The 16,805-nt window shown below is 54.5% G+C and overlaps 1 protein-coding gene and 1 pseudogene across 1 annotated transcript; both read left to right on the forward strand.

Moving 5' to 3' along the window:
- Positions 1-4,109: 4,109 nt before the first annotated feature.
- On the forward strand, positions 4,110-4,598 carry LOC134507664 (olfactory receptor 14J1-like; the record flags this gene model as incomplete). The annotated part of the gene is made up of 1 exon (XM_063318452.1): positions 4,110-4,598. A coding segment is annotated over one exon (489 nt), but the record flags the coding sequence as incomplete, so codon positions are not given.
- A 5,319-nt stretch (positions 4,599-9,917) lies between these two features.
- On the forward strand, positions 9,918-15,595 carry LOC134527023 (olfactory receptor 14C36-like; annotated as a pseudogene).
- Positions 15,596-16,805: the final 1,210 nt, after the last annotated feature.

Genomic DNA, 16,805 nt, shown 5'->3' on the forward strand with positions numbered 1-16,805 from the left:
TCACACCCGTGCTGTGCTGCACAGGTCCCTTGGCTGCAGGACAACCTCAGCAGCATGTTGTCACACAAGAGCCCGCAGACAGGTCCCACTCTCTGCCGGACATTACGCCTCCTGCGAGGCCTTGCCTGCATGCGACCCTGCAGCAGGAGGTTCTCATGGAAACTTCCTTTCTGTTTGAGTGTAGAGATGGTGAATAGTGTTGTTCCCTGTAAGAAAATCCTACAGTAGCTTGAAAAACAGGAGACTGTCTTCTGTGGATGGGGTCTGCATGGTGTGCTGTGTTCAGTTCAAAGGCCCATTTAATGCACACATCCTGGAGTTCCCACCAGCTAAAAAGACATAGGATTGCCCCTGGGATACTCTCCGTACAGTGCTAGACCACATGAACAGCGTTTCAAAACATACATTATGAAGTGGGAGTGCCTTTCTTACTGGGATCATAACAGACCAACACTTCCTAGTGAAAAATCACTCTCTCAGCACCCCTGGATGCAAACCTCTGGACCCAAGGATTGATAAGTGTGTAGTTTGCTCCAGTAACCCTTGACTGGATCCCCATCCACTGCTGGTTGTTCTCCTCCAGAGTCCTGCCTCAAAGCACCAAGGCCTGGGAGACCTCGCTGCTGGTAACTGAGGCAAAGAGGACATTGAATATCTCAGATCTAGTCCTACTCCTACTAAATTCGACAGTGCTCCTACATTATTCCCTTTTCTTTGTTTAACTGTTCCTGAATTACCTAAAGCTCATCTCGGTGCCCTGGAATTCCTGTTTGAGATTCAGTTGAGTTTCGATATGCACCACTGCTGGATCTGGAGGATGCTGCCCTGGAGGACAAGATGTATCCAGGCACACTGTGAAATCTATTGGTCTTTTCATTGATTGTATCATCAGGGCAGTGAGTGAAGATCCCCGTGTGACGTGCTCCATGTCCATGCAATGCCTGCAGCTGTTGTGTGGAGAAGGGACAGCCCTCGCCTCTCTGATGACACCTGATGACTGATGCCTCTGACTGAAGGCACCAGTCAAGGGAACAGACACCCAGCTGCACTCTCTGCGATGCCATTAGAGGCACTGGAGATCTGGTAAATTGAGCTGATGGAAAAGAGAGAGACCAAGCTCTCCCTATGGACCAGGACGGCAGTTGTACATAGGAATTCCTCTAAAAACTGACATGAACACAAAGAGGAGAAGATTCTTATGGCCCTTGTTTAGGCATCAGCTGTCATTTCACTTGGCCAAAGGGCTTTCCCACCAGGCTCATTCAGGATCCCTGAGACGATGCCCTGTCTCTATGAACGGCTCCAGCAGAGCTTGCGGTTATCTAATAATAAGACCAAAAAAGGTGATATTTCGATGTAACTTTGAGAGGAGAAGTAAAAGTTCTGGAAAGAAGTGTCTCTGCCCAGCTGAGGGAGGGAACATGAGTGGTGACTTCATCCTGTTTCCCAGCAGGTTCCCCTGGAGCCCCAGGGACAGCTGGAGGGAGCCCCGAGGGGGCAGAGAAAGGGCTGCCTTGGGCTGGTCCTCTGCTGCTGAGCTGGGCTGGGCTCCTGGCATGGAGGGAGCTGATGGCAAGCGGGCAGCGCTGCAGAGAGACAGCTCTGCCCAGGAGCAGCTCCTCTGCCAAGCGCAGCAGGGCTGAGGGCACTGCCTGCAGGCAGCGAGGGCAGAGGAGGGAGGCAGAGAGTGTAAAGGCGGTCTGGGGTGGGAGGAGAGAGGAGAGCTCACTTGGAGAAAGATCTTCACAGCCCTGAACAGGGTAAGTCTCTGGCTGCAGGGCAATGCAGCTGCGGTTCCTGGAATGATCTCCCAAAGCTGGCACATCCCACAGCCTCTGGGATCTATCAGGAGGTCTCTCACAGTTTCTCCAGCGTAGAGGAAAAGGACTTGCTTTGGAGCAGGGCTTCCCTGTGGCTCTGTCAAAGGGACAGGGCACATCAGCTGCCTTCACCCGGGGATGGCTGCAGTGTGAAGGTGGGTGTGCAGCCAGGGGTGCCCAGGGCTGTCCTTCAGAGCAGGGTCCCTTCACCCAAGGGTGCTTTGTGCCGTGGCAGGGACTTATCTCCTGTCAGGATCAGCTCTCCGTTTACCTGAGGAGCTCCCACCAGCAGTGTGGGGAGAAGCTGTGGGGGGAAGAGGCAACTCCTGGCAGGAGAGTGTCCTGCTGTCAAGGGGGTGCTGCGTGGGGCAGGGCTGCTCTCAGCTGCAGTTCACCCCCAGGACATTTCCCAAGGGATTGTTTGAGGGAAAGCTCAAGGCAGGAATTACGTTACAGATAAGGAGCTTTCCTGCGTTTGTGTTTTTATTTTCCTAGTGAGAGGGTGGGGAGGTAGAACAAGGGATACGTGTATAGGGAGCTCTCAAGTGGGAAGAAGTCAGTGAGACTCCTGAGCTGTAGCTCTGAGTGATCAGCAGGTCTGCCAGGAACCTCCTGGAGTGCCTTCAGCCACTCCTCTGCCCATGGGCAGCACCAGCATCAGCTCTGCTGGACCCATCGGGGTTGTTCTGACCTGCCCTTTTCCACCTGCAAACAGGAACATGAACCTGGCCAGTGCCCGGCAAACAGGCAGGTTTCTGTGGGGCCAAGGGGAGCGCACAGGGGTTGGGATGGGGTCTGTGAGAGCTGACAGGGAAAAGACATGGGACAGGGAAACACCTCCCAGGAGGAAAATCTCCCGGCAGCAGATTGGAGGAAGGATTCAGAAAACTCTGTAGGATCCCCTCCAATGCAGACCCCTTCCCCTGAGCAAGTGTCTCCATGGGAATGAAGTGTCCAAGCTCTCCTCTAACGCGTGGGGCTGTGGGCAAAGTAGTCTATGTGGCTGGGGAATGAGCTGACTCTCCCCTTCTGAGATACCATCACTAGGACACTTGGGTGTCTCCTTGGGGTGTCCTTCCAAGCACTGCGCTGCCCTCCAGGATGCCAGTCTGTCCTGGAGCATCCTGGTGTTACCTGAATGCCCAGTGGAGAAGCGCAGAGACGCTACGACCAAGGAAAGGCTGCTGGGTTTGTGAAACGAGCCATGTGTGTCCTTGGCGAGAAGTGGGGTGCTGAGACCTTGAGAAAAGGTGAGACGCTGAGCTCTCGGCAGTGGGTTTCTCTGCTCTCAGCAGCGCCTGGTGTCTTTTCAGGTCTACATGTGAGTGTGATTCCCCTCTGTCTCAGAAAGGCACAAGCAGAGGGCAGCTGGGAACAAGACAGAGGGACAGACCAGCTCCCCTCGCTCTGCACTAACCCTCAGACAATCCCCTCGCCTGGCAGGACTCCCTTTGCTGTCCCTGAATGCAGCAGAAATGGTGAGGGTTTCTGAAATCCAAGAGAATCTCCTGCTGAGATGGGAGAGAGCTGTATAAGAACCTCTCTCCAACACTCTTGCAACTGTGGTTTCATGGCAATGGGAGTGCAGAGACTGACAAGCCCTGTTTTCATGAGGAGATGTTTATCTGAGAAATTGGGACACCAGGACTGCCCACCCCATTCCCACGAATCTGCTGCTGCAGAGCAGGGCTGACTCCTGGGCATCCGGCGGGCAGAGGTCCCACTCCTCCTGGCACACCTGGACAGAACCAACCAGAGCTCCAGCCACAGAGCTGAATGAAGATCTGATAGAAATGGAAAAGCAGTGCAGAGTGTGAGGTATGAGAAATGGTGTGGATTTTTCTCCGAAAACTCTCCCCTAAGTTGTCACTGTGCTTTCCTCCTTGTTCAGTGCTCCACACCCAGGGGCACCAAATGTCCAACAGCAGCTCCATCACCCAGTTCCTCCTCCTGGCGTTCGCAGACACACGGGAGCTGCAGCTCTTGCACTTCGGGCTCTTCCTGGGCATCTACCTGGCTGCCCTCCTGGGCAACGGCCTCATCATCACCACCATCGCCTGTGACCACCGCCTCCACACCCCCATGTACTTCTTCCTCCTCAACCTCTCTGTTCTGGACCTGGGCTCCATCACCAACATTGTCCCCAAATCCATGGCCAATTCCCTCTGGGACACCAGGGCCATTTCCTACACAGGATGTGTTACACAGGTCTTTTTTTTCTTTTTCTGTGCTGTAGCAGAGTTTTATCTTCTCACCGTCATGGCCTATGACCGCTACGTTGCCATCTGCAAACCCCTGCACTACGGGACCCTCCTGGGCAGCAGAGCTTGTGTCCACATGGCAGCAGCTGCCTGGGGCAGTGGGTTTCTCTATGCTCTCCTGCACACGGCCAATACATTTTCCCTACCCCTCTGCCAGGGCAATGCCCTGGACCAGTTCTTCTGTGAAATCCCCCAGATCCTCAAGCTCTCCTGCTCACACTCAGACTCCCTCAGGGAAGTTGGGCTTCTTGTATTAGCGTGTTTTTTAGCTTTTGTTTGCTTTGTGTTCATCGTGCTGTCCTATGTGCAGATCTTCAGGGCCGTGCTGAGGATCCCCTCTGAGCAGGGACGGCACAAAGCCTTTTCCACGTGCCTCCCTCACCTGGCCGTGGTCTCCCTGCTTGTCAGCACTGCCGTGTTTGCCTACCTGAAGCCCCCCTCTATCTCCTCCCCATCGCTGGATGTGGTGGTGGCTGTGCTGTACTCCGTGGTGCCTCCAGCCGTGAACCCCCTCATCTACAGCATGAGGAACCAGGAGCTCAAGGATGCCCTCTGGAAATTAATGACCAGGTTATTTTCTGCAGCCATAAACTGTCTCCTGCAAATCACTCATAATGTAATTCATTATACGCCAAGTCTGTCTTCTGTAGGTTTGGTTAGGGGTTAGGTAACTGTGTGTTAGGTTTGGTTGAGGGTTTTGGCTTTTTCTTGCCTTTTTTTTTTTTTTTAAATTATATACTTTTGTCCTCAAATAAATGTCATTATTTGAGATTTTTTTTTTTTTACTACCTATCTATCCAAATTTCTGAGACTCAGAGTCATGCCCAAAATCCTTCTTCTCAGGCCTTTTCTGGAGCTGCAGGGGTAGAGCCTGAGCGCCGAGGAGGAGGGGAAAGAATCCCAGTACTTGCAGAGCACCAGCACTTGTTCTTTCCGGGGCTGCTCTATTTTCACTTCCACACTCGCCTTCTGAGCCCCTGTGTTGATCTAAGGCCTGAGTGCTCTGGCAGCTTGGTCATGGTGCTGCTGTGTAGCAGCTCTGTGATCACAGGCAAGGAGAAGCAATGGGCACCTCTGAGAAAAAGCTCGTCTGCATAACAGAGTTTCCACCATGAAAGGGGATCTGCTCAGGGCAGTGCAGGAAGGATCAGGTCTTCTTCCACAGTTGCTGTCAAGAGCGTTCCTTCAAACGTTCCCTGGTGAGGGATGCCCAGTAAAGAGTGTGCGTGTGCAGGGTGAGGGCACACACAACAGTGTCCTTGCACAGCCACACCTCCAGGGACAGAACTGAAGGACCAGCAGAGCGGGGTCTGGTCTGTGCCTTTGTTTGCTGGACACCCCGGGGAAGCTGTCCCAGGGCAATCGTCACAGAACAGACACCTGAAACCACCATTTGCAGAACTGGACGCCTACGCAAACCCAGAGAGGATGTTTGTCTGCCTGTGGAGAGACACCGAATAACGAGGTCAGAAGTCCCTGTTTGCATGGTTCAGAGGAGATTTCGGCATGCACACCGTGTGCATGTGGGGACATGAACCCGAGAGAGCACAAACACCAGCAGCTGTTCTTAGAAATGCCCGAAAGTGCTGTGGGACAGGCAGTGTCCCTTCATTGGAGAGTAACGTCCCCTGGGAAACCCCCTGAATGCAGCCCTGGGATGGGCTTCCTTGACCCCAGGTCCCTGTGTCCATTCCTCACGCCGTGGGGCATCTCAGAGAGGTGCCGAGCAGGGAGACACAGCGCGGGGCTGAGGTGCTGCCGGCCTCTGGGAGTGGCAACAGGAGGCCATGGAGTCTGCTGCAGGGCCTCTGCCCGTGCCAGGGAAGGACTCGTGTCTCTGAGCAGCCCTGCCAGCGCCCTGACAGTGCTGGGTGTGTCTCCAGGAACACCTGTGTGCTACCTCACCCTCCCCTCTCTTCATGGCCTGTCCCTTTGATGACACGGTGTGACAGAAGCACCTCTGTGGAGCATCTCCCCTGTGCAGTCCGAAAGGGTTCTGCAGGCGTGAGCGGCATTGCCCTCTAGAAGATGGCATTTCTCACCTCTCACAGAGCACAGAGCACGTCTAGGGAGTAGGAATGCAGTGAGAGGCACACACTCTCCATGTTTCACCTCTCTGAACGTCCTTCACTATTTTTTTAAGCACCTGACAGAGAAGCAAAGGTCTTCAGAAATAGGTGGGCTGGGTTGTTTGCACCAATGCTGAAACTCTCCTGATGTGAAACCATTACATTCATCATGGACTTTGTTTTCATAACCTCTTTTTAGACCCAACCTTCCCCTTCCTGTTCATGCTGGAATCCTGCGCGTGCATCAGAGCTGCACTTGGGGGCAGCTCTCCTGCCCAGCATGGGCAGGCAGAAGGCCTTCTCCACCGGCTCCTCTGCCCTCCCTGGAGCCACTCCTTTCTGCGGCACCCCCACCACTCTCAGTGGGATGCCCAGAACAGCCCTCCTGAGAGAGTTTAACAAAGCCCTGTTTCAACACGCACCTCACCCCTGCTCGATCCTCTCATCTACAGCCTGAGGAGAAGGAAGGATGGGGGTTGGGAGGAACTGACAGAAACAGCTTAGGAAAGCTGTCGGCTGCCGAGAGATCCCGTTGGAGTCGTGGGCTTGTAGGAAGAAATCACTCTTCTGAAGTGGCCCTGAGGGCCTGGACAAGTTAAGTATTGTGTCCTGGGCACTCCTTGGAAAGTGACGCCTCTGGAAGTTTTCCACAGTGAGAAGACTTTTGGTGTCAGGGAGATGGGGAAGGCTGGCCAGTGTCATTGTGACATCTCTCTCCAACACCTTGGAAAGGCCAGAGCCATCTGAGAGGTTCCTGGGGCCTTGGAAAATGCGGACATGAACTCAGTGTTCCAAAAGGGTAGGAAGGAGGATTGGGACAATGACAGACTAGCCAGCCTCATCAGGGAACGGGATATGACAAGTCCTCCTGCAGCCATCTGCAGGGGTTTGAAGGACAAGAAAGGGATGGCAGAAGACATGTGGGAGGGAAAAGAAGGGGACGTTGTGTACCCGGACTTTAGCAAGGCCTTTGACATGGTCTTCTGTAGTCTCCTTATAGCCAGGTTGTTGACAGCCGGGCTGAAGAAGTGGACGATGTGCTTGGTGGAAAGCTGTCTGAATAATGACGGAGGGACATCATCTGTGGTACAAAGTCCTTGTGGAACCCACTTACTAGTGGCATCCATCAAAGACCAGCCCTTGACAACTACTATGGAACATTATTATCTCTCCGTATGATGGCAGACAATGCACTTTCACCTCCTTTCTGGATGATGCCAAGCTGGGGGAGCCCTTGAGGAATCCCACCCTGTTAGCACTGTTGGTAGCAGGAGAGTTGGGAAGGATGACTGTGGTGGGTTACACATGGCAGGGCACGGAGGGTCGGAAGGGAGAAGCGTAGAGGGATGGCACCTTTGGGGAGGAGCGCACAGGAGAGGTGACCCAAAGCTGACTAACGGAGTACTCCATCCCACCGGCACCTTGCTCAGTATAAAAGCTGAGGGATCACAGGGCTCGGGCTCTTTTTCCAATGTCAGATGCCAGCTGGAGGAGCGGTGCTAGAGGAGGCTGGGAAGCAAAAGCGTGGTTGTGATGTGACAATTCAGGCAGCACTTGGCCAGGGGCTGGTCCCAGGCAAATGGCGCTGGAGCCCCGGTGGTCCTGCTGTGGCCGGGACTTTAATGGCCCCTGGGAGCGGGGCGGGGGCAGGGGCAGAAGGAGATGACCTGAGCCGGAGAGGGAAAAAACTAAATGCCCCAAGTGGGGCAGGAGCAAAGCGAGTCACCCCGATTTCAGCAGAGGCACAAAGAGCCACCTTGAGCAGGGCAGGAGTAAATCCAGGCACCTGGTGTAGGGCAGGGGCAAAAGGAGCCTCCCCAGGCAAGAGAGGGGAAAAACCAGCTGTCCTGAGGGGGACACGATGAAAAGAAGCCACCCAAGCAAGGCTGAGGCCACACTGGATGCCCCAAGGGAAGGATATAAAGAAGAAAGCCTCCCCAAGTGGAGCAGGAGGAAAACTCCCTGCCCTGAGCTGAGCAGGAGGAACTCAGTGCCCCGAGCAAGAGTGGGGAAAACTGGAGGACGCAGGAGGTGCAGGGGCCCAACTGGCGAGCTCAAGGAGGGCAGGAATAGCAACCAGCTGCCTTCTTGGGGCAGAGGCAACACTCATTGCCCTCCAGGCAGGTTGTGGGGTTAAACCAGATGCTAAAAAGCCAACCACAAATGTTTTTTGGATCTGGAGGGTGGGAGAGCAGCTGGGTGGGGGCCTGGCAGCCACCCAAGGTGCACCCAGTGCAGTTGCTCAAGGTGGTTCTTTTGTAGTGCTCCTTCAGTCAGCCTGTGGCTGGATCTTCTGGGGCAGATAAAAATCACAGAATCACGGAATGATAGGGGTTGTAAGGGACCTCTGGAAATCATCTAGTCCACCTCCCCTGCCAGAGCAGGTTGAGCTAGAGCAGGTTGCACAGGAATGCGTCCAGGTGGGGTTTGAATATCTCCAGATACAGAGGCTACAGCACCTCTCTGGGCAGCCTGTCCCCGTGCTCTGCCACCCTTGAAGTCAAGAAGTTCTGAACCTGTCAGACACCAGGTGCTTTGCTGCAGGAGTCTCACAGACACAGTCCTGTGCCTGGGAAGAGTGGAAAAGAAGTCCTCAGCCCCCCGACTGTGCCAGCCAAAGCTGTGAAGGGGCTCGCTGACAGCCCTGGGCAGGTTTTTATGCCTGGGGCTGGTGCGGCTCCAGGCAGAGGCGGGAGCTCTGTGGGCAGATGAGCAGCCCTTGGCCAGCAGTGCCTGGGGCAGCCCAACAGCTGCCGGCTGGTGGCTGCAGGAGGTGCCCCAGCTGTGGTAGCTGAGGGGCCACAGTGCGTCCCCGTGCGTGCGGGGGTGACCCCTGTCACAAAGGGGCAGTGATGTGACACCCACCCACTGCTTGTGAGCTCACCTGGCCAGGGCTTGGCATCCTCAAGAGCGGGCCAGCCAAAGCTCCTTGGGCTGAGCTGGCCTTGGGACAACTCGGCTCCTGCCTTTGACACTTGCTTGGCTGCTTTTTCCCAACCATTCATCGTTTACTGCCCACTTCTCCTCACCTCCCATCCTCTTCCGAAGGAAACAATGATTTGACCTTAAGAACAGATCATACAGGAGGTAGATGTGGGATCAAAGTATCGTCTGGTCTATGCCTTCGGAGCTTTAGGATGAGCTGTTACAGCTTTATAGGCTGGCCAGATACGCACTGTGGGTAGAGTTCCTATTTGCTAATTGTTATTTCTTCAACACATCCCAGGGTGGGTGAGTAGGGGTGGCAGTGTACTCTGAGGCTTTGGGCTCCGTCTGGAATGAGAAGCCCATCCTGACGGATGCGGTAGGAAGAGAGACAGAAAAGGAGCACAGCAAAGGCAGCTGTTAAGGCAGTGGCTGAAAGCCGGTCCCTCCTGTGTCCAAGGGGGCAAAGTGTGGGCTGGAGAACCAGAGGGCTCTGCTGCTAATGGCAGCCAGAGGGAAGCAGCAGGTCCTCTTCAGAGAAGGTGACACCCAGTGCAGTCTTCCCAAAGGGCCTTGGTAACTGCTGTCAGTTGGATTCCTGCGACAGGGACAGCAGGGCCATCAGCTGCAGCTCTGCAGCGGTTGGAACTACCACTGAAACGGTGCTGGTGGCGGATGCTGTTCTCTGGGTTTAGTTTGGGATTTTTTGTAATTTATTTTGTAGAGGTGCAACTATTTCTTTGCACTCAGGTGTCAGGATTAGCACTGATCTTCTCTTTCTGGGCCATGTCCTGGCATCCTTCGTCACCCAGAGCTTTCCCTGCTGTTCCTGAATGGCAGCGATGGCCTCAATGGGGCCACCCATCGTTCCTGTGAGTGACGACTTCACCATCAGGCTTGGACTTTGTGAATCCCCAAAGGCAAGGGACGTGGCTGGTGCTCCGTCCCTGAATGTTGATGTACCGGCAATCGAGAGGGAATTCTGGGGTGAGTCAGTCATGACTTATGAGCCAGTTTTGACATCTCATGTCATGACTTCTCATCATGATGAGACATGAGGGATGCCCCCATCCATCCCCCAAGTCCATTCAGCACCCAAGAACATCATCAAGGCCTTTCAGCCTTCAGTTCCCTGAGTGTGTTCTGCACTCCAGTTTGGGAAGAAAAGGCCTATTTTCACCCATGGCACTGAGGAAACTCCCTTTTATTGCAGAGATACCACAAAGGAGGCCAGCATTACCATGGTTCCATCCCATCTCCTGAGTGTTCCATCCCATCTCCCATGCTCAGTGTAAAAGCTGAGGGATCAAAAGGTCGGCTCTTTTCTTCAATGGCTCTCTGAAAGACCAACTGTACTGAGCTCTGCTGCCTTTGAATACTGCTGCCCATGGGCCTACCACTGAAAGTCCCCTGAAGAGGCTAAAATCTTCTCCCAGTATTTCATGGTCCCTACAGCCAAAGCTGACACTGGTTTTCGCATCCCTGATCAGCGCTTCCTCTTTTGCAAGGACTGGATTGGAGTGAGCATCACCTTTGTTGGTCTGCGCCTGTGCAAAGAAGTTGTCCAAAGAGACCCCAACACCAGCTGGACAGTATGCATCCTGCCACGCTCACCTGCCAGTGAGTGTCATTAAAGTCTCCAATAGCACTTGGGGTCATGGATCTGAGGACTTCCATGGCTTGCTTAAGCAAACCTTTCTCCACTTCCTTACCCTGATTGCAGGTGCTTTGTCTCCCACGAGGGTGTCACACTAACAGGCCTCTCCTCTGACCCTCACTCACAAGGGCTCACGCAACCTGCTGCGCACCCCATAGGGGAGCTCCACACATAGAACAAGCTCCTGCACATGGAGGGCATCTCCCTCCTCATCTTCCTGGCCCGTCTCTCCTGAAAAGCCCCTATGCACCATGGCAGCACCACTGTGATCTGTCCCACCACCCCTTGCCACTTATTCCACCAACGTACAAACTCTAGGATGGCACATGGGACTCCAGCTCCTCCGGTCTGTGCCCCAGGCTGAGGGCACTGGTGCACATTTGGTCTGCAGCACCTGAGCTGGAGCACTGGGGCCAAGCTTGGACTTGTCCCAGGCAAACCCAGTACCAAGTGCCCAAGACCCCACACCTGCTAATGCTGTGCTCGAGACCAGAGACATACTGGATGCGACGGCAGGCGGCAATGTGAAGGCACTAAACGAGGAAACGCTGCTCCCTACAACACCAGAAAAGCCAGGCTGGGCTCTGTAGCCCTGGAAGAAGCAGGCTTTGTTGTCTGTAGTGTTGCTGAAGACCTGTGCTGGAGGTGAAGCTGATCTCCAGGATGACAAGGTGCTGCTCAAAATGTCCTTGGGTGTGGATAAGCTGTGATCCAGGAACACTGTGAAAATCACTCACCTGTGTCAACTGTCTCATCAAGGGCCTCAGGAAAGGATTGTTGAAAGAAGAACTGGGAGAGTTTGGGAGCAGCCAAATCATTTGAGACCCCAGTGTGATAGGCTTCCTGTTCATGACCTGCTCTGCATCAGCTGAATGGAGATGGGTGAGACCGTGCCTCACTGCAGTGGTGGGTTTCAGTCGCTGATCCACGGAAACTGAACGTGCCTGAGATGCCACATAGGCTTGCACAAAGGAACCAAATCGGCCTGCAGTGCCCTCTGAGGTGTCCCTCAGGCATCTGCTCTGAACACCAATGGCTTTCCCATAGGTCCTGTGCGGTCCCTGCCAGCCTGTGCTGGAGAGCGCTGGCATCTCACTTAGCACCACAGGCCTGTGTTTGGCCATTGAGAAGCGTCCTGAATTGGGTTAAGCCATGTAGGGATGTCCGTGAAACAGCTGCCATTACAGTCAGTGGAGAGCTAGGAACTACAGCTGATGGAGAAGAGAAAGAGAGGGACTTAAGTCCATTTGCTCAGCTGATGACCTCTGTAGGCTGCTGTAGATATAAGGAAAAGGAAAGGTTTTAGTTGTCGTAAACGTAAACACCTGCTGTCATTTCCATCTGCCAAAGGAATTCCTCACAAGGCTCCAGGATGGTGCCCCCCGATGCTGCCTTGTCTCTCAGCATTGCCGCATTAGAGCTTGCAGTCACCTGCAAATGTCTTGGACAAGCTCTGGTGTCACCTCCAATGTCACCAGGTGTTTCCACCTGAACAACATCCTCAATCTCCATGAAGTAGCCTGAGAGCTGAGACAAGGAGCTCCCATACAGCTGCCTGTATTTGTGCACACCTGAACTGAGGCAAGAAGAATCCCACCTCCTGTGGGTTTGTGGAAGGAACAAGAGGGAGTCCTCCTCTAGCCCAGGACTTCAAACCCAGGATGAGATGCCTCAAATGATTCAGCTGCATCACTGCACTCACCAGGGGTAAAGAGCTGTCTGGGTGTCCTGTCTAATGGTGAGACAAGGAAAGGCTATTCTCATGCCTAACTCTGTCTCTGGTAATAGAAACGACACAGCTGGAAAGAAGTGTCTCTGCCCAGCTGAGGAAGGGAACCTCAGTGCTGACTTCAGCCTGTTTCCCAGCAGGTTCTCCCGAAGCCCCAGGGACACCTGAAGGGAGGCCAAAGTGGGCAGAGCAAGGGCTGCCTTGGGCTGCTCCTCTGCTGCTGAGCTGGGCTGGGCTCCTGGGACAGAGGGAGCTCATGGCAAGCGGGCAGCACTCCTTCCACAGCACTGCAGAGAGACAGCTCTGCCCAAAGCGCAGCAGGGCTGAGGGCACTGCCTGCAGGTGCCAAGGGGAGAGGAGCAAGGCAGAGATGTTAAAGGCACTCTAGGAGCGGGGGGATAGCTGAGCTCTCACTGCGGGAGGAATCTTCACAGCCCTCTATATGGTAAGTCTCTGGCTGCAGGGCACTGAGTTTGGTGTTCTTTGGAGGACATCCTAGACCTGGTTCATCCCGCAGCCTGCAGGACCTGGCAGGAGGATTCTCAGAGATTCCCAAGTAGAGGAGGAGGACGTGCTCTGGAGCAGGGCTTCCCTGCTGCACTTCAGCAGGTCGGGGCACGGTGGTTTCCTTGTCTTTGGGATGACTGCAGGGGTACCAACCTGGGTGTGCAGCCAGAGGAGCCCAGGGCTGTCTTTCCGCAGACGGTCCCTGCACCCCGGGGGATCACTGCCAGGGCATTTCCAAGGAAACTTTTCAAGAGGCTGGTCAAAGTGGGGATTACCTGAAAGGGAAGGAGTCTGTGCTTTGAGACGAGTCACCTTGTTTGGCTGGGTGGACAGTGGGAGATGGGACTTCATTTTCCCACTCTTGCGAAGGCACGGGGTCGCCCACTCCCTTTGAGTTCTCTGAGCCGCCCCTTTGCCCCTGTGCAGGCAGAGATGCCCTGGAGCAGTTCCCTGCTGCCAGGAGGTGTTTGCAGGGCAGAGCTGAGCACATCGCAGGTGGGATGGAGTTCTCTTTCTGTGAGCACTGCAAAGGAGGAGACCTGGGCACAGAGAAGTGGTTCCCAGCAGAGACAGCTCCAGGCAGCAGAAACCTTGTCAGAGAGGGCGAGGGAGGAGATCCCAGAAACGTGAGGGGAGGGGGGATTCGGGCACCCCCCTGCCATCCGCTGCAGTGCAAGCACCTTTCCTGCAGCAGCTCCCAGGTCTCCTCTCCCACACAGTGCAGTCCCCCCACTCTCAGCGTCACAAACACTCGGCCATCACTTTCCTTCCCAACAGCTCAACCAACACAGAGGGAGATGGGGATTCAGCTTCAGCTGAGACACAAGCACTTGGGTCCTGCCATGCAGATGTTTCCATGGAGGAAAAGCAGCCAAATGCCCTCGCGGACTTTGGAGCCAGGCACCAAAGTGTGCCTGACTGGAAAAGACCTTTTAGGACACCCCATCTTAAAGACGTTTGGCTCTTTCCCTGAGGGGACCCTGCTGAGCTGCAGGCTGCCCTCCAGAAGGTCACAACTCTGCCATGGCATCTCTGTGTTTTCTAAGTACCCGACAGAGAAGACACCACAGCGCTAAGGCCAGGGAGATGCCACGGGACGGCTGTAGGTCGGCAGCTGCAATGAGGCCTCTGTGTCCCTGGCTGGGAGGGGAGAGATGAGATTCCTCTGCTCTCAGCAGTGTCCTGGTCTTCTGGGGGGAACACCTGGGTGTTACTGTCCTCCAGCTCAAAAAGGTGCCTGCCCAGGGCAGCTGGGAGCAGGGCTGAGGGACAGGTCAGCTCTCCACACTCTTCACTGAGGGACAGTCCCTTTGCCTGCCAGCACCCACAGGATTTCACTTGGAGTGCAGCAGGAATGCTCCAAAACTCCTCAGCTCTTGTGTGACAACTGGAACAAAGTCCACAAAGCAAATTCCCCTCAACTTTGCTCTGCCGTCGGGTGAATTAGGAGTGACAATGCTGGAAAGCTCTTCGATATCAAAAGTGGATGTAGGCTAAGATCACTCCGTCTTCCTATCGACCAATTGCTGTAGGCAGGACTGAATCCTGCAGAGCCCCCTGCTCCCAGCGGCACCCTCAGCCAGCACCAACCACAGCTCATGAAAGGGACCTGCCAAAGGTCTGCTTGAAAGGGGAGAGGAACTTTCAGAAGTTTTTCTGAGAAACTGAATAGACTTTGGTCTCCTTCTTGAACAGGTCCCCATGTCCAGAAGACAAATATCCAATGGCAGCTCCACCACCCAGTTCCTCCTCCTGGCATTCGCAGATACACGGGAGCTGCAGCTCTTGCACTTCGGGCTCTTCCTGGGCATCTACCTGGCTGCCCTCCTGGCCAACGGCCTCATCATCACCGCCATCGCCTGTGACCACCGCCTCCACACCCCCATGTACTTCTTCCTCCTCAACCTCTCCCTCCTCGACCTGGCTCCATCTCCACCACTGTCCCCAAATCCATGGCCAATTCCCTCTGGGACACCAGGGCCATCTCCTATGGAGGATGTGTTGCACAGGTCTTTCTGTTTGTCTTTTTCATTTCAGCAGAGTATTTTCTTCTCACTGTCATGTCCTACGACCGCTACGTTGCCATCTGCAAACCCCTGCACTACGGGACCCTCCTGGGCAGCAGAGCTTGTGTCCACATGGCAGCAGCTGCCTGGGGCAGTGGGTTTCTCTATGCTCTCCTGCACACGGCCAGTACATTTTCCCTACCCCTCTGCCAGGGCAATGCCCTGGACCAGTTCTTCTGTGAAATCCCCCAGATCCTCAAGCTCTCCTGCACAGACTATTACTTCAGGGAAGCTGGGCTTCTTGTGGTTAGTGTCTGTTTAGCATGTGGTTGTTTTGTGTTCATCGTGCTGTCCTATGTGCAGATCTTCAGGGCCGTGCTGAGGATCCCCTCTGAGCAGGGACGGCACAAAGCCTTTTCCACGTGCCTCCCTCATCTGTCTGTCATCTCCCTGTTTCTCAGCACTGCCGTGTTTGCCTACCTGAAGCCCCCCTCCATCTCCTCCCCAGCTCTAGACCTGGTGGTGGCAGTCCTGTACTCATTGGTGCCTCCAGTACTGAACCCCCTCATCTACAGCATGAGGAACCAGGAGCTCAAGGATGCCCTATGGAAACTGGCTTAATGGACGTTGTTTCACCATTAATAAATTGTCTCCCCTTCTCCGCATGTTTTCTAGACTTTCTCTTAGGCAATAAGCCTGCTTTTTTCTCTTGCAGTCATCCTGCTTCTGTATAATTTTCTGGGTTTGTACCACTTGTCTTGAGGTTTGTTCCAGTTGTGTCTGACCCTTGCACAACACTGTGTCAAAGGTGACCTGCCTAATAGCAGCTCTTCAAGAAAAAGGCATCTCCCAGGTGCAGTGCCTGGATGCTAGGTGCTTCCTCCAAAGGTGCTGCCTATAAAATGTCCAACGAACTGGTCTTTCAAAGAGTCTGTTCTCCCTGTGTTCTCCCTGTGTTTGGGGTTAAGCTCACTGTACTATTGGGTTCCGTGGACCAAATGTTCTGGTTCGAAAGGCTCTCTTCTTGTCTCCAGTGGTAGTGGAGATGGTGCATGAGCTCCCGATTACCTCCTCAGGCTGCTTCACATGTGTCAGGACTTATGGCACACAGCAGGCTCTATGGAAATGAATTGGGACGTGTGAGGAGAGGATGGGGACTCACCACGTGCCCTGAGCTGGGAGTGAATGAAGACACAGGAGATGAAACATCCACAGAGGTGAAGTCCCCCACAAGCAAAACACTAAACAGAGGTATGCACAAACAAGGACTCTGCAATGCCCAGAAAGTCAGTGTGGATCCGGTAGGCGTGGGAGAGGGAGGCTGGAGAGGTGTGGGAGCTGCCGGAGGACCCTCAGGGCCAAGGAATGTCGTGCTGTCCTGGGGAGCGGGGCTGATGTGAGCAGAGGAGGGGGCAAATTCACTCAGGGTTGGGGGTCACCTCAAAAGGCTATCAGGAGAGGCAGAGAGTGACTAGCCTGTTTTCCTCATTGCCTTGAGGCCAGCACTAGCCTGGGGCTGATGGGGAGGCTGAGCTCCTTGTCTGCCCCCCAGGGGCTGTGTGCCCTTCAGAGGAGCTGGGGCTGTGGAGTGAGTGCCGAGAGCTCTGCAGCAACTGTGGTGGGCACTGCTGTGGGACCAGCCCAGACTGGGCAGCTGTGCTTGGCTGGGCAGAGGAGAGGGCAAGGGCTCTGGAGAGAGATGAGGAACAGCTGGGATGGGCTGGTAAAAGCCTGGGAGAGGAAAATGTCAGTGTAGAGCTAAGTTGTGGGAGTGTGCAGGGTGTGGGCACTCCAGGTGTGGCCTCACCAGTGCCAAGGAGAGGGGAAGGTC

The sequence above is a fragment of the Chroicocephalus ridibundus genome, chromosome 25 (assembly GCF_963924245.1).
Source record: "Chroicocephalus ridibundus chromosome 25, bChrRid1.1, whole genome shotgun sequence".
Lineage (NCBI taxonomy): Eukaryota > Metazoa > Chordata > Aves > Charadriiformes > Laridae > Chroicocephalus > Chroicocephalus ridibundus.